At 53.4% G+C, this 25,700-nt stretch overlaps 2 protein-coding genes across 5 annotated transcripts; both read left to right on the plus strand.

Moving 5' to 3' along the window:
• The first annotated feature begins 1,676 nt into the window (after window positions 1-1,676).
• Window positions 1,677-12,600, plus strand: FBL (fibrillarin). Its single transcript, XM_041734772.1, has 9 exons — window positions 1,677-1,820; window positions 6,866-7,012; window positions 7,127-7,228; window positions 7,319-7,413; window positions 8,664-8,834; window positions 9,731-9,863; window positions 10,922-11,034; window positions 12,219-12,364; window positions 12,474-12,600. Exons 1-9 carry the CDS (start codon window positions 1,811-1,813, stop codon window positions 12,496-12,498), a joined length of 942 nt encoding a protein of 313 aa, XP_041590706.1. The 5' UTR covers window positions 1,677-1,810; the 3' UTR covers window positions 12,499-12,600.
• A 388-nt stretch (window positions 12,601-12,988) lies between these two features.
• Window positions 12,989-22,906, plus strand: DYRK1B (dual specificity tyrosine phosphorylation regulated kinase 1B). 4 transcript variants are annotated; one of them, XM_041744927.1, is made up of 12 exons: window positions 13,152-13,919; window positions 15,177-15,340; window positions 16,388-16,507; window positions 16,596-16,784; window positions 16,929-17,076; window positions 17,945-18,231; window positions 18,963-19,109; window positions 19,191-19,331; window positions 19,624-19,659; window positions 19,744-19,939; window positions 20,333-20,439; window positions 20,534-22,906. In XM_041744927.1, exons 1-12 carry the CDS (start codon window positions 13,841-13,843, stop codon window positions 20,903-20,905), a joined length of 1,986 nt encoding a protein of 661 aa, XP_041600861.1. In that variant the 5' UTR covers window positions 13,152-13,840; the 3' UTR covers window positions 20,906-22,906. The 4 variants fall into 4 exon arrangements, with proteins under 4 accessions (XP_041600863.1, XP_041600861.1, XP_041600862.1 ...); XM_041744929.1 differs by lacking the exon at window positions 13,152-13,919 and adding an exon at window positions 12,989-13,144 and having other exon boundaries at window positions 19,624-19,939; XM_041744928.1 differs by lacking the exon at window positions 19,624-19,659 and having other exon boundaries at window positions 13,153-13,919.
• The last annotated feature ends 2,794 nt before the right edge of the window (window positions 22,907-25,700 follow it).

Consider the following 25,700-nt stretch of genomic DNA (forward strand, 5'->3'; position numbering starts at 1 on the left):
CTCACTTGGAGTAAAAGCCAAAGTCCTTTCACTGGCACCCAAGATCCTCACACAATTTCCCTTGTTACCTCCGGGCTCTCATCTCTTTCTGCTCTGCTTGCAAACTCTGCCCCAACCACACCCCTCACTGCTTCTCCAACCCTCCATACCATCCCCGCCCCAGGACTTTGCACCTACAATCCTCCATACCTAGACCTCTCTTCCCCCAGATAGGTGCATGCCTCACTCCTCATCCCTTTTAACTCTTTGCTCAAGTCACTGGATGCATTCCTTGATGCCTGATTAAGAAATGTCACCCCTCCTCCAACTGTCCTATATTCCTTTCATCCTATTATTTTCTCCAAAGTGATGAAGTTTTGGAATTATAGGTGAAGTTTGGTGGGGTGAAGTCTGGAGCCGACCACCAAGAAAGAATTCTTGAGACATCTTTGGTGCAAAATGATGGTTTTATTAAAGTATGGGGGCAGGACCCAGGGCTGCTGCCTTGGGCCTGGGAGGTGGTGGCTGATTATATACCTGGGAGCCGGGAGGGGTTTGAGGATAGCACACTCTCTCAGGAATTTCGGAAGCAAGGTTTCCAGCACCTTGAGGGGGTAGCTATTGTTGGGAAAAGGGCACTTATTACCGTCTAATAAAACCTGAGTCATGAGGCCCTTCAGATGTATGTCGGTGGGCCACGTGCTTGGGGGATGATTGCCAACATGTGTCTTGGAGACTTAGAAATAAAGGAAATTTCTTTTTTCTTTTTTAAATTTTATTTATTTATTCATGAGACACACACAGAGAGAGAGAGAGGCAGAGGGAGAAGCAGGCTCCATGCAAGGAACCCGATGTGGGACTCGATCTCCCGTCTCCAGGATCACGCCCTGGGCCAAGGCAGGCGCTAAACCTCTGAGCCACCCAGGGATCCCAGAGATAAAGGAAATTTCTAAAGGAATTTTTTTATGTTAAAGTAAACTCACAGGATCCTGGGGGTCAGGCTAAGATTGCCTTTTGCCCTTAACAAAGTATTAACATCGAGGCAGTTGAGTCCATAGAGGACTGTCCCTCTGCCTGTCTCAAGAACTTGTCGATGTGCTGCCCTGGGCCGGTGCTTTGTCCTCAGCTAGTCCTCTGCTCCTCCATCAAAAGCACTTTCATTGCCTTCTAATAACTTAGTTGGTGTCTGTTCCTCCCACTAGAAGATGAACCCCGGGGATCCCTGGGTGGCCCAGCGGTTGAGCGTCCGCCTTCGGCCCAGGGCGTGATCCTGGGGTCGCGGGATCGAGTCCCGCGTCGGGCTCCCTGCATGGAGCCTGCTTCTCCCCCTGCCTGTGCCTCTGCCTCTCTCTCTCCCCGTGTCTATCATGAATAAATAAATAAATCTTAATAAATAAATAAATACTTAATCGACTGCATATGTGTGAGCCCAGAATCGTCCGTGTTCGTCGGGTGGAAATGGGTCAGGGAAAGCTTTCGGGCCTAGACCTTAGGAAGTTATTCACAGAGCAGAGGGGCAGCAGAGAGCGCAGGCGACGAGCCCCGGCTCCGGGGAGGCTCGCACGCCCAAGAGAAGGCGGGAAGCGCGCTCAGCGTCGCGATGGACGCGCCTAAGGCCGCCCACGGGGGCGGCGCCCTGAGAGGCTTGCGAAGCCCCGCCCACAGCGCGCGCGGGGCTCCGGACGCGGAAGGAGCTCCGAGGGGCGGGGCTGCGAGGTTGCGTCACCCGCCGTGCGTCGCCGCGCGTGCGCTCCTTTCCACGTGCGAAAGCACCGGACTCGTGTAGTCCCGGCCGCCGAGGAGTCCTGAGCCGCGGGGCTGAGCTCTCGCCATGAAGCCAGGTGCAGGCCGGGGTTGAGGGCCGGGGTCGGGGACTGGGGGCCGGCGGGAGCCCGAGGGGCGGGGCCCCGGCCTAGGGGCAGGGGATCCGGTCGCTAGTGGGGAGGGGGTCCTGGTTCCGGTCGCCCGTGGCGGTGGCGAGGGGGTCTTGGCTCCTCCCCGTGAAGCGACGCTGAGCCCGGGGTGCGGGTTCCTGGTCTGGGGGTGTGTGACTGGCTTCGGAGGTCACGGTCGTGAGTCGAGGGTCCTGGGTTTGGAAGGGGGGTTCCGGAGCCAGGATTCGACTCCCTGAGGCCGTCATTAGGGGTCCTGGTTATTGGGCTGGGGCTGGCAGTCGGGACAACCGACCCAGAGTCTGGATCCAGGCGTCTGGGGTCTTGGATCTCTGGCTGCGGGATTTGGGGATTATGTGTTGGCTCGGAGGTGAGTCCCGATTTGGGGTCGGGGAGAAGCCCCGTTTGCTTCCCGTGTCGCCGCAACCAGAGCCCCCTTAGCTCCCAGACCAGCTTCTCAGGGAGGGCCGTAGTGAATGAGGACTCCCGGCTTGGGAGTGTGTGGCCCTTTCTGCCCCACTTTCCCGCTCTCTACTCTCCCGAGGGGCGGGTCTCTGAGGTGTGAGTGATCGTGATGCTCAACTCGCGGTGAGATGAACCGTCACGAGCCCAAGACGGGCTTAGCGTGGGGTGGGGGAGGGAGATAGTCACAGGACGCGTGAGTGATTTTATTCATTTGATTTTCCCCGGGATCCTGGTGAACCCACCCCGCCTCCCCCGTTGGTAGATCGATGAGAGGGCTGGCTTTGACGGAAGAAAGATCTCAGTTCAAAACTTCAGCACTAGCTTTGGTTCTTAAGTTACAGCGTGACCTTGGGCAAGTGGCTTTACTTCTCTGTTTTCTCGTTTGTAAAATGGCGCCCAGTTATAATTTAGCAAGATCACGTTAAGAAAAAGTAGCATATTGTGGTAATCTCTTTGCAATAGATTAAGTGTACAAATAAATCAACAGGTTGGCATATGTGATGTTATATATACATGTCAGTTATAGTTCAATAAGGCCGAGGGGGAAAAGCACAGGACTTGACATAATAGTATTTGTCTCCACCTGTTATCTTTATCATTCTTCTCAAGAGGCACAAAATTAGGGTCTTTCTTCCTGGTGACTTGGGGCTTCCTAAATCAGGCAATGCCCCTCCCCACAACTTGCTTCGCTAGAGTTTGGGGAAATCTTCCACTGTGACCCAGAAGGTCTGTTTCCCAGTATAGGTCTTCGTTTTCCTTCCTTTTTCTCCCACCCTCCCTGCATGTGTGGAGAGATGGGGTCATCTGGTGGAGGGGGGGGGTGGGTTTCTTCAGGATTTGGAGACCTGATGATCTGATGAAATGATGGGCGGGGAGGCAATGCTGCACTGTGTCTCTCCATCATACCCTGGCATGCCTGCAGGCACCCTACAATCTGATTCCCCCAGGAATGGAGGATATACCTTCCACCCAACCATTCCCTCATTGTGTTAGGATATGAAGTTGCAGAAGTTAAGAGTCAGCTCTTCACTAACAGTTTGAGTGTGACAGAGAAGAAGCCCTGGGGAGATTTTGAACAGGGACAGGATGCTCTCTGATTGACACATTTAAAAGGATCCTTCTTGGTTTTTTATGTAAAGGGCATCAGGGGAGCACAAGTGGAAGCAGGTGCATTAGCAGGAAACTTGTGGTGATTTAGTAGGAGATGATGTGGCTTGGGCCAGGGTGGTATTAGTGGGCCTGCCTGACAAATTGTCACACTTTGGAAATACATTTTGCACATAAAGCCGACAGCTTGTATGTGGGTATAAGAGAGATCAAGGATACCTCAGGGTGTGGACACATGTACCTGGAAGGATGGAGTGTCCGTTTTTGAGATGGGAAGGTTCTAGGAGGAGAGCAGGGTCTAAACCTGGGGGTCCGTGGAACTTCCTCCCAAAACTTCTGGAAATGTGTATGCAAACGTGTGTTTGTGTTTTCTGGAGGAGTCGGTACTTCTGGTATATTTTTGTAAGCTCCCCTGGACCTGAAATGAATAGATATGTTTTGAGTACCTAGAACTGCAAGTTGACACTCATGCCCCCAGGTCCCCTAGCTATGCCCGCACTTCTCAGGTCTCTGTTCCATCAGGCCTGGAATGAGAGTCTTTTCAGCCTAGTGGTTTCTCCCCTAAGTGGAAGGGCAGGGGGACTCCTCCTCCCCTCATTAAAATACTCCTATTCAGGGATCCCTGGGTGGTGCGGGGGTTTAACGCCTGCCTTTGGCCCAGGGCCCTGCCTTTGGCCCAGGGCGCGATCCTAGAGACCCGGGATCGAATCCCACGTCAGGCTCCCTGCATGGAGCCTGCTTCTCCCTCTTTCTCTGCCTCTCTCTCTCTGTGTGTGTGACTATCATAAATAAATAAATAAAAATTTTTTAAAAAGTGTTTAAAAAAATACTCCTATTCAAACTGTGTGCCAGGCAGTGTGTTGAGGGAAGTGCTTTGTGTGTATTAAGACATTTTTTTCCTACTCTGTGTGGTTGTTATCACCGTATCTCTGTCTTACAGATAAAGTTTTCAGGATTCCCATGAACCTTCCCTACTCTCTAGGGCTGTGAGTGGCATCTCCATCGCCCTGTACGGGACACATGAACTGATTGAGGGGCGGGGACTGGGGCTCCCTGAATGAACAGAGAAGGTGCTTCCCCTGCCCGGGGCAGAACCCAGGGAAAGTGCCATGTGTGATGCTTGCTTGATAGGAAGAAGCTAAAGGTAGGGAGCCCGAAGGCCCTTCTCAGGAAAGAATGTTTCATCAGAGAGCTGAGTGCAACGAAGAAGTGGGTGAGCCCAGCTAATGTGTGCAGGAAGGACAGCAGGTATGAAGGGCTTAGAAGCTGGAGAGTGAGTTGAGGAGGAAGGGTGCAAGGCCCAGGACAGAAAGCGTGAGGGCACAAAAGTCAGCGACATTGTATGGTGGTTCTTAGTTCAGGCTGCACATTTCAGATTGCCTGGGGAACCTTAAAAAGCCCAATGCTCAGGCCCCTACACCTAAATCGGGATCTCTAAGTTCCAGGGATTAGCCAAAGGTGAGAGCCACTGATTTCAGGCTTTGGAAGCCAGAGACAGGAATTTCAGTTGCATTTTCAACATGATGGAAAGCCATTGGAAGGGATTTAGGCAAGGGGATCAAGAGATCCAATTTTGTGGTTTGGAGAAGGTCCATCTGTAGCTGCCCTGTGGGCAGGAGCCTATAGAGGGAGTAAAGGCAACTCTTCAGGAATTCTGAAACTTAATTTTTAGTACTTAAATTAGGAATGTTTAAAAGCTCTACATTTTCATCTTTTTAAAAAAAATTTTTTCTTAAAGATTTTATTTATTGGGCAGCCCTGGTGGCCCAGCGGTTTGGTGCCGCCTTCGGCCCAGGATGTGATCCTGGAGCCCTGGGATCGAGTTCCGCATCGGGCTCCCTGCATGGAGCCTGCTTCTCTCCCTCTGCCTCTCTCTCTCTGTCTGTCATGAGTAAATAAGTAAAATCTTTAAAAAAAGAAAAAAATTTTTATTTGAGAGAGAGCAAGTGCACAGGAAGGAGGTGGGCAGAGGCAGAGGGAGAAGCAGACTCTCCTCCCCTCTGAGCAGGGGAGCAGGGAGCCCGATGCGGGGACCCATCCCAGGACCTCGAGATCATGACCTGAGCTGAAGATAGCTGCTTAACCGACTGAGCCCCCCAGGCCAGGCGCCTGCGTATTTTCATCTTTAACGCCTTTACAGTGTGTGAAGATTTCATAGCGCGCAGATATAACGCACCTTTACAAAAAACTCTAGCAAGTTTACTGTTGAGTAGTTGACATCAGGTGAGGTCATTTTAGAGCATCCCTAATTGTCACACTATTGTTTTGTAACTTGTGCTTTGCCCAAAGTAGTGCAGAGCTTAGGACACTGGCGCAGAAAGTCAGATAGTGAATCTGTTAGCACCAGGGGAATGCCATCTGCTTCTGCCGTCATTACCTGCTCAGTGCAGTGCATGTTTGCTCTGACCCGAGGTGATGAAAATCAAGTCTCCCTGAATCTTTTTTTTTGCCCCCCTTCAGGTTTCAGGCGAATTAACAAGCCCTAAATTGCTTATGTGCTGTTGCCCATCCATAAAGGACAACTCGACTTTTTTCTTGTTTTTTTTTCTCCCTCTGAGCTGAGAGAGACCTCTGCAAGTTTGCAGGAAGGTCAGTGAGGTAGCAAGAAAGACATCATGGCCAACTCCCCTCTGTTTAGGGGTTGGCCTTTTTCCTTCATACTGAAGTTCAGGAGTGGGAGGCCACGGACATGGTTTCAGGGTCTGGGGGCCCTTCCTGCCACGATGCGTGCACAGGCTTCAGACTAACACTGAAAATAGAGTGGATTCTTCAAACCTTCTATTTGACCAACAAAAGCAGCATATTGACAGTAACCTACATCTACCTGGGTATCCCTCCCCTACCTGAATCTTGTTCATATTTCCCTCTCAATCCCCAGTATTTTCAGCTTTGCATTTATCGTCCCCTTTCCTCTTTTGGGGGGTGGCATGGGGCAGGGTTACCATGTATATCAACATAGCACAACGTTGTTTAATTTTAGCTGTTGCTGAGCCTTATGACCAATACTGTATTGGACATGGTCTTCGAGTTGCTTTTTCACTTAACATGACTCTTAAGTTTGTTGGTTTTTTGGGTTTTTTTAAGATTTTATTTATTTATTCATGAAAGACACAGAGAGAGAGAGAGGCAAAGACACGGGCAGAGGGAGAAGCAGGCTCCCTGCGAGGAGCCCGAAGCGGAACCTGATCCCAGGACCTTGGGGTCACAACCTGAGCCACCCAGGCGCCCCATGACTCTAATAAGATTTATCTACCTGTTGTAATTATATAGATCCTCGTCACTGGTGCTTATGAATACTCCCCATTTTATTTGCCCATTCTGCCAGTGGACATCTGCATTGGTCCTGATTTTTCTGCGTGGAATTATGAGACATAACTTCTCAAACTTAATTGCCCCAATTCCTCTTTCTGTTGCCACTACAGGTTTCAGCCCCCGCGGGGGCGGCTTCGGTGGCCGAGGGGGCTTCGGTGACCGCGGTGGTCGTGGTGGAGGCCGAGGAGGCTTTGGTGGCGGCAGAGGTCGTGGTGGAGGCTTTAGGGGCCGTGGCCGAGGAGGAGGAGGACGAGGTGGTGAGTGACATTGTGTTGGGGTGGAAGGTGGGATATGATTAGGAGGCTTTCCCTGGGCTTGGGGAGGGAAGAGATCATGGGATCTCCGTCTCTCACTTCATCTCTGCCTTGTAGGTGGAGGTTTCCAGTCTGGCGGCAACCGGGGTCGTGGTCGCGGAGGGAAGAGAGGAAACCAGTCAGGGAAAAATGTGATGGTGGAACCTCATCGGCATGAGGGTGAGTAGGGAGGGTGCAGAGCTGCTGAGGGTGGGGTGGGTTGTGGGGTGCAGCCCAGAGTCTTCACCCTGCGCTGGTCTCCTCACTTAGGTGTCTTCATTTGTCGAGGAAAGGAAGATGCGCTTGTCACCAAGAATCTGGTCCCTGGGGAATCAGTTTACGGAGAGAAGAGAGTATCGATTTCGGTGAGACCAGGGCCCCAACTGACAGGGTAGCCAGCAGTCTGGTCTCCCTACCCCCACCATGCATCCTACACATGCCAGCTAGGGAGTCACCTATTTCTTTCTTTCTTTTTTTTTTTTTTTTTTCTTTTTTTAAGATTTTGTTTATTCATTCATGAGAGACACAGAGAGAAAGGTAGAGAGAGGGGGGAGTGGAAAGGCAGAGACACAGGCAGAGGGAGAAGCAGGCTCCATGCAGGGAGCCTGACAAGGGACTCAATCCTGGGTCTCCAGGATCACGCCCTGGGCTGAAGGCAGTGCTAAACCGCTAAGCCACCTGGGCTGCCCGGGAGTCATCTTAATACATAAGTCAGATCCCCACTGCCTTCAGGTTCAAGTCCCAGGTCCTCAGTGTGGCCCAGAAGACCCTGCACATTCCAGCTCCCCCTCCCCGCCCGTGCCCCCACCCCTGCCCCAGACCTAGAGTCTTCTAGCCATACAGGTCTCCTTGCTCTTCCCTCTGTCTTGAGTACTCCTCTCCAGCTGTGTGTATGTCTGGTTCCTTTCATCACCAGCATCTCTGGTCAACATCACTTTGTGTCTCTTATAAGGCCACCTGTGCCACCCAGTCCATGAAAAGCAGCCTACCCTCTGCTCTATTATCCCACGTCACCTTTATGATGAGGCACACTCCTGCTCAGGGCTTTTTGCTGCCTTTCCTGCTGCCTAGAATGTGCTTCCCCAGGTGACTTGCATGGCCCCCACCTCCTTCGGGTCTGCATATGTCTCCCAGGCACTTCCCTGGCCACCCTGCCTCATTTTCACCTATTCCTCAGCCCCCTCCCCCTACTGTATGTCCTTTCCTGGCTTGATCTTTTCTCCTTAGCAACTGTCACTGGCTTCTGTACCGTACGTGTTAGTTTGGTGTAGACTTGCTCCTTGAGGGCAGGGGTCTGTCTCATTCACTATGTAGCCTGGCATAGGGTCTGGCACAGAACGTGTTGGCACAGCAAATGTTTGTTGAATGAACACACAGGTCTTGCTGTTAACTGATACGATCTTTTATCTCTGTGTTTATTGTCTGTCCCTGCCCCTTCTACCTGAGTCATTAACCTCCATGAGAGGGCAGGTACTGCATCCATCATGGTCACTGATGTGTGCCTGTGTTCATTTCTTGAACAATGAATGAGCGCCCTGGGCCCTAGGGCTAAGGGCAGTGGGGTCTAGCAAAAAAAACCTGGCACTAACTTCCATCCCCATCTCTCCCGGCCCAGGAAGGAGATGACAAAATCGAGTACCGTGCCTGGAACCCCTTCCGCTCCAAGCTGGCGGCAGCAATCCTGGGTGGTGTGGACCAGATCCATATCAAGCCAGGGGCCAAGGTGCTCTACCTCGGCGCTGCCTCAGGCACCACTGTCTCCCACGTCTCTGACATCGTAGGCCCGGTGAGTGGATAGAGGGTTAAGGAGGGGTGAGTAAGGGCAGGTGGTGAGGTGAAAAGGAGGCAGAGACTGCCTCTGCCAGCCTGGAGTCAGTGGGCCTGGCTGCTTCCCTGTACCATGTGGCTTGGGGCTAGGCCCTTCCTTCAGAGTGCCTGTAGTAGAAGGAGCAGCTTGCAGCATCCAGTCTCCAAAGGCTCATTTAGTCCCATTCCTGAGTTCCTGGTCTGGAGGGAAGGGACGTGGGTATTGGGGTAAGTGCAGTTAGAGGGGCCCCGGGGTTGAAGGTACAGATACCAGAGTGTTGGATTTAGTTGTACTCTTTAAAAATGTATGCCCCCAAATCTGGTCTTGTGGTTTCTCTTAAAAGAACAGGTATTAGTTTCTGGGCCTACATTTCTGTGTCACTGTGCAGGCTCCTTGGTTAGAGGTCACCCGTGCATCTCACTTCAGGACCCCTAGCCCATCTGCATGACTTTGTAGGCTGTGTAATGTAGTGGTTTAAAACCCCAGGCTCTGGTGTGGGCATTTAACAGTGAGGTGGTTTTCGGCACATTTCTTAAACTCTCTGAGCCTCGGTTTATGCCTCTGGAAAATAAGGTTGCTGTGAAGATATTGGTAATTCCTGTAAAGTACTTAGAGCAATGCCTAGTCCATTGTAAGTATTCTTAGCTGTTAGAACTTCATCTCTGTGCCTGGCTTCCTCGTTTGAAGCCTGTACTGAGGAGACTGGACTCTCAGATCAAGCAAAGTGGGATTGAATAACCCTTGGCAACAATAAGTTGTCAAATGGTAGGGTTTTGATTCTGTGTGGATTTGAAGAGATGCTACATGCAGTGTTTGAGCTTAAAGTAGGTATTCCATCTTAAAAGTAGTATCAGTGTTTTTATTAATTGTTTTAGGATGGTCTAGTCTATGCAGTTGAGTTCTCCCACCGCTCTGGCCGTGACCTCATTAACTTGGCCAAGAAGAGGACCAACATTATTCCTGTTATTGAAGATGCTCGGCACCCACACAAATACCGCATGCTCATAGGTGAGGGGTCTAGGGATTGGCTCAGACTGTGTAGGCCAGGGCACTCCAGGTTTCTTGGAAGAGGTGGCCAGAGCCCTGATTCAAATGTAATCAGGATGGATGAGCAGGCCTCCTGAGTGTGCAGGAATGAAGAGGGTGAGGGGAGCCAGGTGAGGTTGTGGAGCTTGGGTGTCTGGCACCCCTGGAAGGCTAACCTTTTTTCCTTCGATCTCCTGCCCCTCTCCCTAGGCACCCCCTAGGCACCCCCATACTTCTGCCTACTTCTGAAACATGGTATTTTTTATGCTGCCCCCCTTTAGAGCTCCGTATCATCATCTGGGGTGATTGATCATAAAAAACTGAGTGTGGCCTGGCCCGGAGGGGCCCATTGTGAATATTACTTTGGTTTTTAAAAATTAAAAAAAAATGGAAGTACAATATAAAACGTGTTGCTACTGTTACACTCCTTATAAACCACTCTCAGAGGTAACCAATACGAACAATTTAATGCCGCCTTTTCCCAATTTAAGAAAGTCAGTTTTCTTTTTCTTTTTTTTTTTTTTTTTCAGTTTTCATTATACCATTTTTTGTTGTTGTTTTATTTAATCACAGTGGCTTAAAAATACTTTGCATTATGCTGGTTTTGAGTAGTTTTTTTTCCCCATGCATTCATACCATACCCTTTAGTTTCCTTTGACAATCCTGCAGACGCTCTTGCCTGTAAGTGCTCACCTTTACATGCCTTTTTATGACGTGTCTGTCTCCCCCCCAGACCTGGGAGCATCTCGAGGGCAGGGTCCAGGTCTGACTCGTCTCTGTGTCCCCCACACCGGGCCCAGGGCTGGCCACAGAGTAGGTGGCAATCATGGTTTACAAGAGGAATGAATGAATGGTGTGACTGGGTTTTGGACCCATCCTGGGGGTCCAGTGGAGGGAAAGGGGGAATCAACGGGGGGAAGTGAGACTGGAAGCAGGGAAGACTATGCCAGAAACCTTCTGGTAATGGGGCACAGGCCTCACGGGAGGAGCTGGGAATATCTGGTGGATCCAGCTTGTAAGTGCCACTTATTTCTCCCTAGCAATGGTGGACGTGATCTTTGCCGACGTTGCCCAGCCAGACCAGACCCGGATTGTAGCCCTGAATGCCCACACCTTCCTTCGTAACGGAGGACACTTTGTGATTTCCATTAAGGTGCGGGGCTTGGAGGAGTCTAAGATGGGGTGGTAGTATTTTCTCTGTAACTGCCAAGCAGCTAGTCAAAACAAGGGGGCCAGGGCCTCCATTCTCCTAGTCTAGTCTATTTCCAGGCTCTACCCTGCATTTCCCTGCCCTTGGTGAAAAAGGTCTACAAAACTAAAAGGCTTTGAGTTTAAATAGGCAATAGAATGTAGTGGTCAAGTCCATGATGGCCGAGTCTGACCATTTAAGGTTTTTTGTTTTTAAAGATTTTATTTATCACGAGACACACAGAGAGAGACAGAGAGAGGCAGAGACACAGGCAGAGGGAGAAGCAGGCTCCATGCTGGGAGCCTGACGTGGGACTCGATCCCAGGTCTCCAGGATCACACTGCGGGCTGAAGGCAGCACTAAACCTCTGAGCCACCCTGGCTGCCCTTGACCATTTAAGTTTGAATTCCAGCTTGCTCTCTGACTCTGAGCAAGTTACCCAACCTGTGTTTGTTTTCTTTACTTGTCAAGTAGGAATATTAGTCGTATCTCTTTTAGTGTTGATGCAATGATTAAATTTATCAATATAAAGTGTTAGACTAGAGCCTTGTATAAAATTTTAGATGAATACTAGATGCATTTTCAAAAACGTTATATTTAAAAATCTTCAGCCAGATTCACCATTTGCTAGCCTTTTGCTACATTTGTTTCAGTATTCTCAGCATTGTTACTATTGTTAAAGAAGAGGAAGTAGAAAAAACAAACACAAAAACCTGGGTGTAAAATTTAAACACCAGCTTTAAGACAGTCTCTGAAGGGGATCCCTGGGTGGCGCAGCGGTTTGGCGCCTGCCTTTGGCCCAGGGCGCGATCCTGGAGACCCGGGATCGAATCCCACGTCGGGCTCCCGGTGCATGGAGCCTGGTTCTCCCTCTGCCTGTGTCTCTGCCTCTCTCTCTCTCTCTCTGTATGACTATCATAAATTAAAAAAAAAAAACAAAAAACAGTCTCTGTTGAAGCCTTCCTGTTCCAAATCCAAACCAAATTGAAAACTTCTCTAATGAAGTCTTTCCCTACATTTCCAAAACCTGAGTTTCACTGAGTTTCCAATAATAATAAAAAAAAAATCTGTTTTTTTTTTTTTTTTAAAGAGCAACAAAAAGGAAAACAGTCCAGTGCTTTGCTTGTAAAATTCAAATTCTTCTGCAGGCCAACTGCATTGACTCCACAGCCTCTGCTGAGGCTGTGTTTGCCTCTGAGGTGAAGAAGATGCAGCAGGAGAACATGAAGCCCCAAGAGCAGTTGACCTTAGAGCCCTACGAAAGAGACCACGCTGTAGTGGTGGGTGTGTACAGGTGAGCAGGGGTCGGCAGCCCACCGGGACAGAGCCCTGCCAGTCAGCACTTGGAAGGAGTGCTCCAAATGGTGACAAGCTCTGAATCTTCTATCTCCTTCCTCTCACAGGCCACCTCCCAAGGTGAAGAATTGACCCGGCGCCATCTGGATTACCAGAGATTTGTGTTGCTACTGTTACACGTGTTTTTCTATTAAAAGACTCATCCAGGGGCACCTGGGTGGCTCCGTCACTTAAGCCTGGGCCTCTTGATCTCAGCTTAGGTTTTGATCTTAGGATCGTGAATTCAACCCGGCCTTGGGCTCCTTGGGCGTGAAACCTATTTAGGAAAAAAAAAAAAATTCATCATCGCTCCTGTATGCTGATCAGAGACCTCCGTTCAACGGTGCGCATGCGCCATTTTTCAACTGGCGCGGTGGTGGGGGTGGACAAGCTCCTCCGGTCCCTCGTGCGCATGCTCCTCCCTGGGCTGCTTTTTGCGCAGCCGTAAACCGGCTTCCGGCGCCTGGGCGGGGCTGATAGCCTACGGTGCGCGTCTGCCGGTAGACCCTCTGCGCGCAGGCGCAGAATATTACCCTGGGTCACGTGGGGGAAGCGAATGGGGGGGGTTGGGGGCGGAGCCCGGGGCGGGGGGGCCGGTTTGTTGTGGTCGCCATTTTGCTGGTTGCATTACTGGGTAATCGGGCCCTGGCTCGCCGCGTCCGTCGGATACCTTCAGCCAGTGGGCAGGTCTGAGCTCGGGCTTCCCGAGCAGCTTGAGTCCCCTTGCCCGCGCCCTCAGGTAACAACGCGGCTACAGGTGGGGCGGCACGAGCTCGCGGGGAGGGGGCAGTACGGGCCCGCCCTGCCCGCGTCGCCGCGAGACTTAGCACGAGGCCGAGGGAGCAGAGCAGGGGTCGGCGGGCAGGTGCAGGCCGTGCCTGGCTATTCATAGTCGGATTCTAGGAAGTGGCCGAGCCCGAGGGAGCAGCCTTGGGAGGGTGGCTGGGAGGGGGTAGCGGGGCCCCGCTCCCGCCCTTTGTTTGGGCTCGGCTCCTCCGGCTGCATCGTCGTCGCCTAGCAACAGCTGTTCTGAGCTGCGATTGGCTGAGCTCTTGGCAGCCCCGACCAATGGCACGGTTGTTGCCATGGCAGGTGCGGACTGCCAAGCTCAGGCCGGCCCCGCCCGCCGGGCTCCGCCGACCGGGGCGGGCCTCCAGGGTGGGGGGCGGGACGCCTGGGTCCCCAGGGGCGGGTGGCTGCGCGGGGCGGGGCCGGCGGGGCGAGGGTTAACCCGCCCCTCCCCCGTCCACCTGCTTTCCCCTTCCCCCGCGTGCCCCGGGCTGACCCTCGTTCCCTCCTCTCCCCGCCCCCGGCGGCGGCGGCTGCTGTTGTCACCCACCGGGCCGCCTGTCCCGCTTGCCCTCCCCGCCGCGGGGCTTGCCGGGCCGGCCGGGCCGGGACAGGCGGCCGTCTCCTCTCTGCCGCCACCGCCGCCATGCTGGCCGCTCGCCCACCCCACTGGGGGCCCCACCGCGCCCCAGCCCCCCGTGGGCCCCGCGCCAGCCCTGACCCGGGTAGGGGGTGGGTGCTGGGAGAGACGGTCCTGCTGTGGGAGGGCCCCAGGGAAGAGGTTGTTTCGGGTGAGGGGCGGGGGAGCTCCAAGAGAGAGGAGGGATCGTGGAGTGGCAAGGCTTGGCATAGGAGAAAGGGATTGACATGGGAGAAGGCTTGTGGGGAGAGGATTTTGGTGTGGCAGGTACTCTGGGAGGGGAGAACTCTATGTGATATTCGGGGATTTTGGTTTCTGGGGGCCTTCTAGGAATGGCACAGGTGTGGATTGACCCTGGTGTAGAGAGGAGTAACTGGAGAAAGAGCCCTGGTAGGAATATTGGATGGGGGAGGAGGGAAAGGTACCGTGTAGGGGAGAGAAGGGCGAGGGAAGAGACGGCTCCTCCTTGCTCCCATCAGAAAAAGTGAGCCTTGATTGGGAGGGGGACCACGGACTAATATGGGGAAGAGCCCTTTTGTGGCACAGAGAAACTATCTGGTGGGGAGGGTCCCTGATGTGAGAGGAAATGGTCTAAGGATAAGGTCTTGGCATGATATGGGGAGGGTCCCCTGGGAAGGGGGTGCCCTGATGGATGAGAATGCCATAGGGGTAGGAATTTTTTATATAGGGACAACTCTGTATAACAGGATAACCTTGGTATGCTCTCCAGGACCCTGATGTGGTTTTAGGGGCCTGCAGAGGACTCTGCTATGGGTGTGGAGGGGGCCCAGAGTTCTCTTGTGGTTTGGGGGGAGGGGAATCCTAGACTTCTCTAGGATCTACTGGGAAGGGTAGATCTTGAAGTGAAAGGACCTTGCTGTGATAAGAGAGGTGATCCTGACAATCAGGGAAGACTGCAGGAGGGCAGGATCTGGAGTGAGGGGGCCCTGGGGAGGTCCATAAATAGAAATGGGAAGCAAACCTATACTGTCTGTGGTTTCTATCTTTTTCTTCTCTTTCTCACCCCAATTATTGGTGTCTTTTTGTCCTTTCTTGTCATGGCCTTTATCCCTGCCTGGCTTCCAATCATTCCCTTTCACATGTTCCCCTCTTTGTGCCACCTACTTCATTTATTTGGTAATCATTTGTTGAGGGACTCTGCTGTGCCCCCACCCCCACCCCACCATTTTTCACTGTCCCCTTTCTTCATTGCCACCTGTTGTCCTTTTTTCTCCTCTCCCTATGCCCTACCTTCTCTCTGGTGTCCACCTCTTCCCCACCTGTCCCTGTCCCACACATCTTCTTGTTCCATGTTGTTCCCCTGCCTCCCGCCTGCTCTCAGGTCTCAGCGGCGGTGGCAGCCGAGGTGCAGGATGCGAGAAGGCGCCCCCCGGCCGGGCTCCCGCTCCAGGCCTCGCTCCCCTGCGGCCCTCTGAGCCCACCATGGCCGTCCCACCGGGCCATGGTCCCTTCTCTGGCTTCCCGGGGCCCCAGGAGCACACGCAGGTATGCGTTCAGCTGGCTCCTCACATGCCTGGGGTAGGGGGAGGCTGGGGATAGAAGGGTCTTGGAGCCAAAAGATCATTTGGTTGCCCAGAGCAGTCTCCTGGGGCCATGAAAAGCCTATCTGGAGTGGAAGATAATAGAGAAGTTGGTGGCAGAGACTGTTTGGATAGCCTGGGTTCAAATCCTGACACGGGGTTAAATTACTTAGGTTCTACCTGCTTCAGTTTTCTTTCTCTTAAAATGAAGCCAAAAATGATAACTACCTCGAAGGATTGTTGTGAGGTTAAGCAAATTAATGAAATGCATGTAAAATGCTGAGAATAGTGCCTGGCACCTAGGAAACACCCAGTAAATGTTCACTAAGGAAAAAAGGTCCAGAGTGAAAGATGGGCAGTTGGGGTGCCAGGGAGAGAAGTCTGAGTCCAAAGGATCCTGGAGCCAGCAGCATCTTACACTACAGAGTAAAGATATTCAGAGGTGGAGACTGTCAAGGCTCTGAAATGTAGAGCTTGAAGCAGGATGGTAGGAGGTCCAGGGTGCTGGCTCCCAAAAGACTGGAGCAAAATGTGCAGAGTTGGGGGTGAAGGATAGGAAGATACCACAGGAAAAGGGTAAGGCAGCCTTCAAGATGGGACACCCAGAATGATGGTTTCAGGCAAAGGACTGGGAAGGGCAGAGCCTATGTTTTCTATCTGATCTCTCCCACGGAAGTTCAGAAAGGAGTAAAGGTGTAGGATGAAAGGTCAGGAGAAAATAGTTCACCATTCATTCACTTGGCAAATCTCTGATGACCACCCACTATGTGCCAAACGCTACTTGGCACTGCAGATACAGCAAGAACAAGACAGTCTCTGCCTTTGGGGAATTTCTATCCTGGTTGGGTTGTCACACAGTGATCAAGTAAAATGTGTGTATGGTAACAATGACCCGGCCACCCAGAGAGTTCTCCCTAAGGTTGTCTGTTAGAGGTAAAGGCCTATTCTCAGTGCCCATGCCGCACCCCTCCCCCCCCCCCCCCCCCCCCCCCCGCCCTGCCTCACCCTGCAGGTATTGCCTGATGTGCGGCTGTTGCCACGGAGGCTGCCCCTGGCCTTCCGGGACGCGACCTCAGCTCCGCTGCGCAAGCTCTCCGTGGACCTCATCAAGACCTACAAGCACATCAATGAGGTGGGCGGGGGACCCAAACAGGTGCTGAGGGGTCCTGGCAGCTGGCACAGGGCACTCAGCAATCCTTATCTTCTGGCTGGCTGGGCAGGTATACTATGCGAAGAAGAAGCGGCGGGCCCAGCAGGCGCCACCTCAGGACTCGAGCACCAAGAAGGAGAAGAAGGTCCTGAACCATGGTTACGACGATGACAACCATGACTACATTGTGCGCAGTGGCGAGCGCTGGCTGGAGCGCTATGAGATTGACTCACTCATCGGCAAAGGCTCCTTTGGCCAGGTGCGAGATGCCCCCCTTCCACCCTGACCCAGGGATAGAGAGGCATGGGCATCCACTGATACCCACAAAGGAATAGTGCCCTGTTCTGTGTCCCATCCCCTTACCCCGCATTTCCTCACTTTGTAACATGCCCTGCCCCGGCAGGTGGTGAAAGCCTATGATCATCAGACCCAGGAGCTGGTGGCCATCAAGATCATCAAGAACAAAAAGGCCTTCCTAAACCAGGCCCAGATTGAGCTGCGGCTGCTGGAGCTGATGAACCAGCATGACACAGAGATGAAGTACTATATAGGTGAGGCCTGGGGCAGCAGTACACCCAGTACAGTACTGGGTCAGTGTCTTCAGGGCAGGGGCTGGTCTGGAATCCCCTGACATCAGCGATTCTCCTGCCGCCTTAGTGATTGTTTCCCTATTCCCATGATGGCTTTGGTCACAGTGTATTGGGTGCTCGCTAAGGGTCAGGCCCTGTTGCAAGCACTTTCCCTGATTTAACTGGCTCCAGTCTGACCACAGCTCTGGGGGGAAGGGGCACCTTGGCCCACAGCTTGGAGACGACGACAGAGGCATTCACGTGCTATCACTTGCATAAAGCCAGAGCATTTGTACTCAGAGGGGCTATAATTTCACCAGGCAGTGGGCTCCCAGGCCTATAGTCATAACATCTGCATCAGTCTTTTCCTCTTTCCCATACTGATTCTTAGAAAAGGCAAGTGGATTGAAAAAGTGTGTTTTTTTAAATACACATCCTTACCCTAAATGGAAAACGAGTGTCCCCTGCCACAAAAATAAATAGAACTGAGACTAAAACAATGTTACAAAATTAAGTGAGAAAATGTAGAAGGGCAGTAAAGAAGACCCATCAGCACCACAAGGAAACGTTCTCTGGTTTATCAGAAAGTTTGACAGAGACTTGGAAAGAATGAGCTTCTCTTAATCAAGGAACTCTTTCTCTTGATGTGAATCGAGTTCCAGATCATATAAAAACACCCTGACGAGCAGCTGCTTCCCGTGGGCACACCACAATTTGGCCAGCGCTCAAGAGGCAGAGCCCCGGATCGGCTTCCGGCCCCTCTGCCTACTATTGTGCATCCCCGGCCGCCACCAGGCCTCTCTGAGCCTCAGCTTCCCCGTCAGGCCCATTTCCATCCCCTTCCCCGCAGTGCACCTGAAGCGGCACTTCATGTTCCGGAACCACCTGTGCCTGGTGTTCGAGCTGCTTTCCTACAACCTGTACGACCTCCTGCGCAACACACACTTCCGCGGCGTCTCCCTGAACCTGACGCGGAAGCTGGCGCAGCAGCTCTGCACGGCGCTGCTCTTCCTGGCCACGCCCGAGCTCAGCATCATTCACTGCGACCTCAAGCCCGAGAACATCCTGCTCTGCAACCCCAAGCGCAGCGCCATCAAGATCGTGGATTTTGGCAGCTCCTGCCAGCTTGGCCAGCGGGTGCGGCGCGGCCCTGGGGGCGGGGGCGGGGCTCGCGGCGTGGGTGTGGCCCGAGGGCGGGGCCAACTAGTGGCGGGCGGGGCGGGGCGGGGCGGGGCGGGGGCGCGGCCCGAAGTGGCCTAGGGGGTGGTATTGGAATGGGGTGTTGGCGACCTAGCGTTGCAAGGCCAGCTGGTGTGGAGGTTAAAAGGAGAGGGCCACAGGGTATAGTACCCAGTAGGAAAGGAAGAGAAGCCTGAGGAGGCAAGGCCAGCTATGAGGCGTTCAAAGTGGGCAGGGTGAAGTGGGGTTGGCTTTGAGCCTGGAGTGGCGTTTGGCTAGGTTTTGTTTACCCGGTGCTCTGAAAGCTGGGGAGGAGGTTGGGGGACGGGTGCTTTAGTTTGCAGCTTTGAGTCAGCAGGCATTTGAGATGGCTTGGAAAGGGTCTGAATGGGGGGGGGTGGGAAAGGCCTGGTCTTGCAGACTGCCAACCTCTGATGACCAAGAAGGGTCAAGTCAGCCTTTGGATGAAGATCAGGGTCAGACTAGGCTAGCAGAGACTTCTGAGGCTGATGAATAAAATAAGTGATGGTAGTGGCTCCTGGAAAGTGGGTGATGTCCTCAAGATTTGTAACCCTAATGCTCCAGTTGCATGGAAGGAAGCTTGTCTTAGCTTTGAGTATGTCATTGGCACTACTAGGGGAGGCTGGGACCTCTCTTGACTGTTGCCCTGTTCCCTGCTTTTTCCCCAGATCTACCAGTACATCCAGAGCCGCTTCTACCGGTCGCCTGAGGTGCTTCTGGGCACACCCTACGACCTGGCCATTGACATGTGGTCCTTGGGCTGCATCCTGGTGGAGATGCACACCGGAGAGCCCCTCTTCAGTGGTTCTAATGAGGTGTGCTCCTGAGGAAGGGGTGTGCTGGAGGGGGCGGAGGCCTGGCTGGCCTGATGACCCTGACTGCCCACCTGCTCACAGGTGGACCAGATGAACCGGATTGTGGAGGTGCTGGGCATCCCACCAGCCCCCATGCTGGACCAGGCACCCAAGGCTCGCAAGTACTTTGAACGGCTGCCTGGGGGTGGCTGGACCCTACGAAGGACAAAGGAACTCAGGAAGGTGCGGCCCCTGCCCCATGCCGCTCCTCCCACCCTGGTGGCCCCTCACTCTCTCACACTTGGGGCTTCCTTTCTCCCTGCTTCCTCTCCCTTGTGTCTTTCCCTTCCTTCCTCTCCCCTTGTCTGTCCTTCGTCCTGCCCCACCCCATCTCTCCTACCCACCCCACAACTCTTCTTAGCTTCTCTCCTTCCACTTTCTCTCTTGTGCCTCTGTTTCCCCGTGTGTGTCTCCCTGCCCCTCCTGCCCACTGACGGCCACTCTCTTGCCCCCCCTCCCACCCCCTCCCTGCCAGGATTACCAGGGCCCCGGGACACGGCGGCTGCAGGAGGTGCTGGGCGTGCAGACGGGCGGGCCCGGGGGCCGGCGGGCGGGGGAGCCGGGCCACAGCCCCGCCGACTACCTCCGCTTCCAGGACCTGGTGCTGCGCATGCTGGAGTATGAGCCCGCCGCCCGCATCAGCCCACTGGGGGCTCTGCAGCACGGCTTCTTCCGCCGCACGGCTGATGAGGCCACCAACACGGGCCCGGCAGGCAGCAGTGCCTCCACCTCGCCCGCACCCCTTGACACCTGTCCCTCCTCCAGCACCGCCAGCTCCATCTCCAGCTCTGGTGGGTGCCCAGTGCCAGGTGGGGTAGAACAGGAGGGTGGGCAGCTCTTGTTTGGCCTGGCCTGGGGGACCTGGCCACATTGGGCCTTCATCTAGAGCTTTGAAACTGCATGATCCTGAACTCCAGAACAAGTGGGGCAAACAGAGTTCTGACTGGTCCTGACCTGATCTCTGAGATTGAGCTTGGGCTCATGTCTCAAACTGCTTTTCACTCTGATATCCAAAACTGAGCTCTGACCCATACTTTCATTATTGGGCCCTATCCTCTAAATAGACTCTTGTCCAAAGCCCAGGCCTGGGCCTGGGTCACAAACCAAACTCAGACACTGAAAAATCCAACCACCACCTCTCCTCACCTAAGGCGTCTCCTCATTTCCTCCCCTGGCACTTCCAGGAGGTTCCAGTGGCTCCTCCAGTGACAACCGGACCTACCGATACAGCAACCGATATTGTGGGGGCCCTGGGCCCCCCATCACTGACTGTGAGATGAACAGCCCCCAGGTACTGGGGCCTGGGGGACTTGGGAGGTGGGTAGTAGGTATCTGGGGCTTTAGGACCTGGGTCTCCATCACCCACTGTTCCTTTGCTCCTTTAGGTCCCACCCTCCCAGCCGCTGCGCCCCTGGGCAGGGGGTGATGTGCCCCACAAGACACATCAGGCCCCTGCTTCCGCCTCGTCACTGCCAGGGGCCGGGGCCCAGTTACCCCCCCAACCCCGATGCCTTGGTCGTCCCCCATCACCAACCTCACCACCACCCCCGGAGCTGATGGATGTGAGCCTGGTGGGCGGCCCTCCAGACTGCTCCCCACCTCACCCAGCGCCTGCCCCCCAGCACCCGGCTGCCTCAGCCCTCCGGACTCGGATGACAGGAGGTCGTCCACCCCTCCCACCCCCTGATAACCCTGCCACTCTGGGGCCTCGCTTGGGCCTCCGTGGTGTACCCCAGAGCACGGCAGCCAGCTCATGACCCAGCCCCCTCCCTGGGGCCCCTCCTGAAGCCATACCCCCCATCTGGGGGCCCTGGGCTCCCATCCTCATCTGTCCCCTTGACTGGAATTGCTGCTACCCAGCTGGGGTGGGTGAGGCCTGCACTGATTGGGGCCTGGGGCAGGGGGTCAAGGAGAGGGGTCTAGGCGCACCCTCCCCATTAAGGACTGGACCCTTGGCCCCCTCTCCCCCCCCCCTTGTTTTCTATTTATTGTACCAAAGACAGTGGTGGTCCGGTGTTGGGGGGAGACCCCCTTCACCCTAGGGCCCTAGGAGGGGGTGGGGGCAGGTAGGGGGAGATGGCCTTGCTCCTCCTTGCTGTACCCCCCAGTAAAGAGCTTTCTCACATGCCTGCCTGAGCGTTTGCAGGGCCTCGGTTCCCCTCACATGGCCCTCAGAGACGTGGTGGGGAACAGTATTTGGGGAGGGGGAATCAGAAGAGCTTTGTCACGTGGGATGCGTCCCTGGGGAAGTTATGGCTATTGGTGGAGACATGGGGCTGCAGGACCTCTGGGGCTACGGAATCCTAGACAGAAATCCTGGATAGGGTCCTAGCCCACGTTTGTCTTTTCCATGGTAGACAGAGACCCTGAAAGAGTAAAGGCTCAGCTCTGGCCTGTCTCTGGAAAAGTCTCCACAGGAGTGGCTCTTTATGCCAAGCAGGCATCCAGTGGGTGCTGAACGCACGCAGCAGGCCTTAGTGGTGCCATGTGGGGAAAATGGCAGGCAGGCAGTGGGTACAGATTTTACCCCCCACGTCTGGTCTCACCCTGTGGAACCATGACGGAGCAAAGCATTTTGAGATTCTCGGGCAGAAAGATTTCCTGGGGTTCCAGGTAAGTGGGTGTGTTTCCATGGCAATTTGGAAACTTTTGTCTCCCAGCCGGCCAATCAAGAGCCTACTGATTCAAAAGTGTCCGCCGTCTCCCTGCACTGGGGCGCGGCGCTTCCTGGGAAATGGAGTTCTGCGTAGCAGTCCTTTTTTCTGTCTTTTCGTCAGGGGACTACAAAGACCAGAATTCTCTTCGCTCGCGAGTTAGGGACGGGCTGCCGGGCAGCCAATAGACAGCCAGGGGTGGACCGGGGGCGGGGAGATGCTTGAGGCGGGCTGTGGAGGAGGAGAAGGCGGTGATTGGGCGGCGTTGGCAAGGGTTTGCGCGGTGTCGAGTTCTCGGGCGTGCGGAAGGTGGGCCGCGGTGCTGCTCCCCGAGACCTTGCAGGTTCAGCGCCTGCGGTCCCGGAGCAAGAGGTAGGTGCTGAGGCCCGAAGCGGCCCCGTTGCGCGGAGCATCACTAGTCGCGGTGTCGGGGCCAGCTCGCGGGGAGCCCCGGTCGGTAGGAGAGCCAGGCGAGGACGCCGTTTTACCTGCAGATGTTCGGGAAGGGAGGCGGAGGGAAACAAGACGAGGCACGGGTAGGGAGACCTTCCTGGAGGAGGAGCAGCTGTCAGAGCTGAAGCCTGGAGGCAGGATGTTTGCGGCGGCCGTGGTGCGGCGGTTTGCGCACAGGCAGCGATGAGTAACTGTGAATGCGAACTGCGGGAGGTGTGGTGTTGGAGATCTAACTGAAAGTTCTGTATGACTTCGATCGTGGAGGACTTTGTTGGCCGTTTAGGGAGCCTGGACGCTGTCCTAGGGCATTGAGCCACGAGAGGATTTTTAGAAGGGAAGGGGCATGGCCTAATCTGCTGCCATCGAGGAATAGCTTGATGGGGAAGAGACTAGGGTCCGGGAACCCAGGGTGGGGGCTGTGGCACGATCCTGGGCAAGAGATTTTGGGAATGAACCAGGGCAGGAGTCTTGGTTGGGACAAAAGAAAAGGAATGGGTAGGAGAGATGTCCGGAAGGCTGAGTTGACCTGAGGTATGGCTTCCAGGCTGTGTGGGAGGGGAGGCGGAGACGGGCTGGAAAAGGGCATCTTCATCAGGTGGAACAGCGCCTGGCATATGGGAGATGCTTAATAAAGGAAAATTTTTGAATGAAGAGTCCTGGGAGGCAGATACTATTATGATCTCCGTTTTGCAAATGAGGACACTGAGGGCAGAGAAAGATAAATAACTCACCCAAAATCACATAGTTAGCAAGTGGAAGGCCCAGGATGGTGTGTGCGCACGTGTGCGCGTGTATGTGTGTGAGAAAGAGAGAGAGAGAGAGAGAACCATTGACTTAGCAAGGTGCAAGGTGAGCTTCGAGGCATCAGCGGGGTCCAAACCATGTAGGTCCCTTAACGAATTTGGGATAAGCACGGAAATGTATGTCCACATTTCTGTTTCCAGTACAGAACCTCTCCCTGACTTGCTGACTGCCCACGTGATATCTTTTCTCTCAAGATATTTATAATCATGCTGAGACCCTCTATCTTGACCAAACTGAACTCCAGTCTTTTCTCCAAAACCTGTTCTTCCCACGTTGTCAGTGAATGCTGCCTCCTTCGTTGTCTTATACTTAGGTCTGATCCATCAACAAAGTATATTCAGAACCACCATTTCTTCCCACCTCGACTCCTGTCACCCTGGTCCCGTCCACTCTTAATGTCCTGCCTAGACATCACGGCAGCCTGCTCAATGGTCTCTGTGCTCCCCACAGTCTGTTTCTCATGTGGAGCCAGTGGGGCATTGAATACCTGTATCAGGTCACATTTCTCTCCTGCTCAGTACCCTCCTGTGGCTCTGTCTCACACAGTATTTTCCAGTGTTCTTTCCGTGGCCTTTGCAAGGCCCTGCATGATCTGTCCCTGCTGCCTCTCTGCCTGCTCCTTTCACCTTGCTCACTCTGCTCCAACCACACTTGCCCCAGGGCCTTTGTGCTTACTCTCTTTACCTGGAACACCCTTCTCCAAATAGTCAAGGCTCACCTTCATTTCCTTTAGGTCTTTACTCAGATATCATCTTCTTGAGAACTTTCCTGACCATCCTTCTAAAATTATACGGCTAACATTTGTATATTAACTTCTCTTTAACTATTCCTTAGTATTGATTACATCACTATTTAACTCCCTGTATATGTTATTTATCATGTTTATTGTCACCCACAGCATACCATAAGCTTCATGAGACAGAGGCTTTTGTCTACATCCTGCTTTATCTTTAGCATCTAGAAGCACTCCTGGCACATAGCAAGAGCTCAATAACTGTTTACTGAATGGACAGGTCAGCGGATGGTTTCAAGAGACAGATCCTGATCCCGACATCCTAGGGACTCTCCAATCCCTTTTCCAAAGAACTTTGGAAGACTGCCTTTTAAGTTTTCTGAGGTATCAGACATTCAACAAGTATTTCATCTTGCCTCTGCTCCGACCAAGCTCAGCATCAAGAACACAGCAGAGAACAAAACAGTTTCCCCGTCCCCAGGGAGTTCATAGTCTCAGGGATGGGAGTGCAAATCTTCAGCTAATCACACAGATGTCAATTACAGAGAAAGATAGCAAATGCCATAAGAGCACTTATTAGATTGGAAATCTCATTTGGACTCCAGGAAGTAGGGTTGAAGTGATGCAGGTGTAGACATTAAGGCACTCCATTAAGAGGTAAGAGTGTGGGAGCGCTTGGGTGGCTGAGTCAGTTAAGTGATCGACTCTTGGTTTCCGCTCAGGTCACGAGATTGAGCCCTGAGTCGGGCTTTGTCCTCACCAGAGTGCTTATCCCTGTCCCTCTACTCCTCTCCCCACTTTCTCTCTCTCTTTATCTCTCTCTTGAGTGAATAAATAAAATCTTTTTTAAAATAAAAAGGTAAGAGTCTGTGTGTGTGCGTGTGTGTGTGTGTGTGTGTGTGTGGTGGTGGTGGTGGTGGTGGATTGGAACCTAGAGGCCGAGGGGAGGCAAGAGGCCAGGTCATGTAGCCCCTGTAAGGAGTTTGGGCCCTTGCCCCATGTGTAGTAGAAAGTCAAGAAGAACTTTAAGCAGTGAGAGGAGGTGCAGTCAGTTTTGTCTGTCAGAAGATCCCTCTGGCTGTCATATGGGCGAACTGACAATAGGTGGTTAAGGATTGAAGTAGCGAGACCAATGACAGGGCCGCTCTCCTGAGTTAAAAAAGCTGCACTACAGAAGGCTGCACATTCTTTGCGGCTTCTCCCAGCAGGAGTGGAGTCTCTTCCTCATCTTGAATCTAGACTGGCCTGTGATTTGTTTTGACCAGCAGAGTCCCGTAGAATGATGCTGTGCTGGCTGGGGCCTTAAGAGGCCAGCAGTTTCTGCTTTCACTCTCTTGGGACCTTGGGCTGCTGTACAAAGAAGCTCAGGTACTCCGCTCCAGAGAGATGTGGAGACAGAGGTGACAGAAAGAGGCCCAGCCACCCCCCAGGGGTTCCATTGTGTTAGCTGATGGGCCACACATGAGCGATGCCATCTTGATGTTCTAGCCCAGCTCCCACCGTATAGACTAGAGACTCACTTTGCCCTCTCCACTTTGCTCAAAGCACAGAATCATGAGCAAATACACCGTAGTTGTTATTTTAAGCCGCTGTGATTGGAGATGATTTGTTACTCAGCAGCAGCTCCCTGAAACAAGCCTTCTGAGATCCTAACCATTTCACATATTAGTTGATTTAAGCCCCACAGTCACCCTGTGTGAGGATATGGTTCTTCCTGTCACACACAGGAGGAAACGAGAACACAGACAAGTTAACAGAGCACCAGCAAGATACCTGGCATGGAGTAAGTGCCGAGTGTGTGACAGATCTTATTCCATAATCGTTAAAAAGGGGGCAGTAAGATAAATATGATCATGATCAACCCACTTATTAGTGCTGTGATTTGACACACGTGACTTCACCTCTCCA

Source organism: Vulpes lagopus, chromosome 2, assembly GCF_018345385.1.
Source record: "Vulpes lagopus strain Blue_001 chromosome 2, ASM1834538v1, whole genome shotgun sequence".
NCBI classification, from domain to species: Eukaryota; Metazoa; Chordata; class Mammalia; order Carnivora; family Canidae; genus Vulpes; species Vulpes lagopus.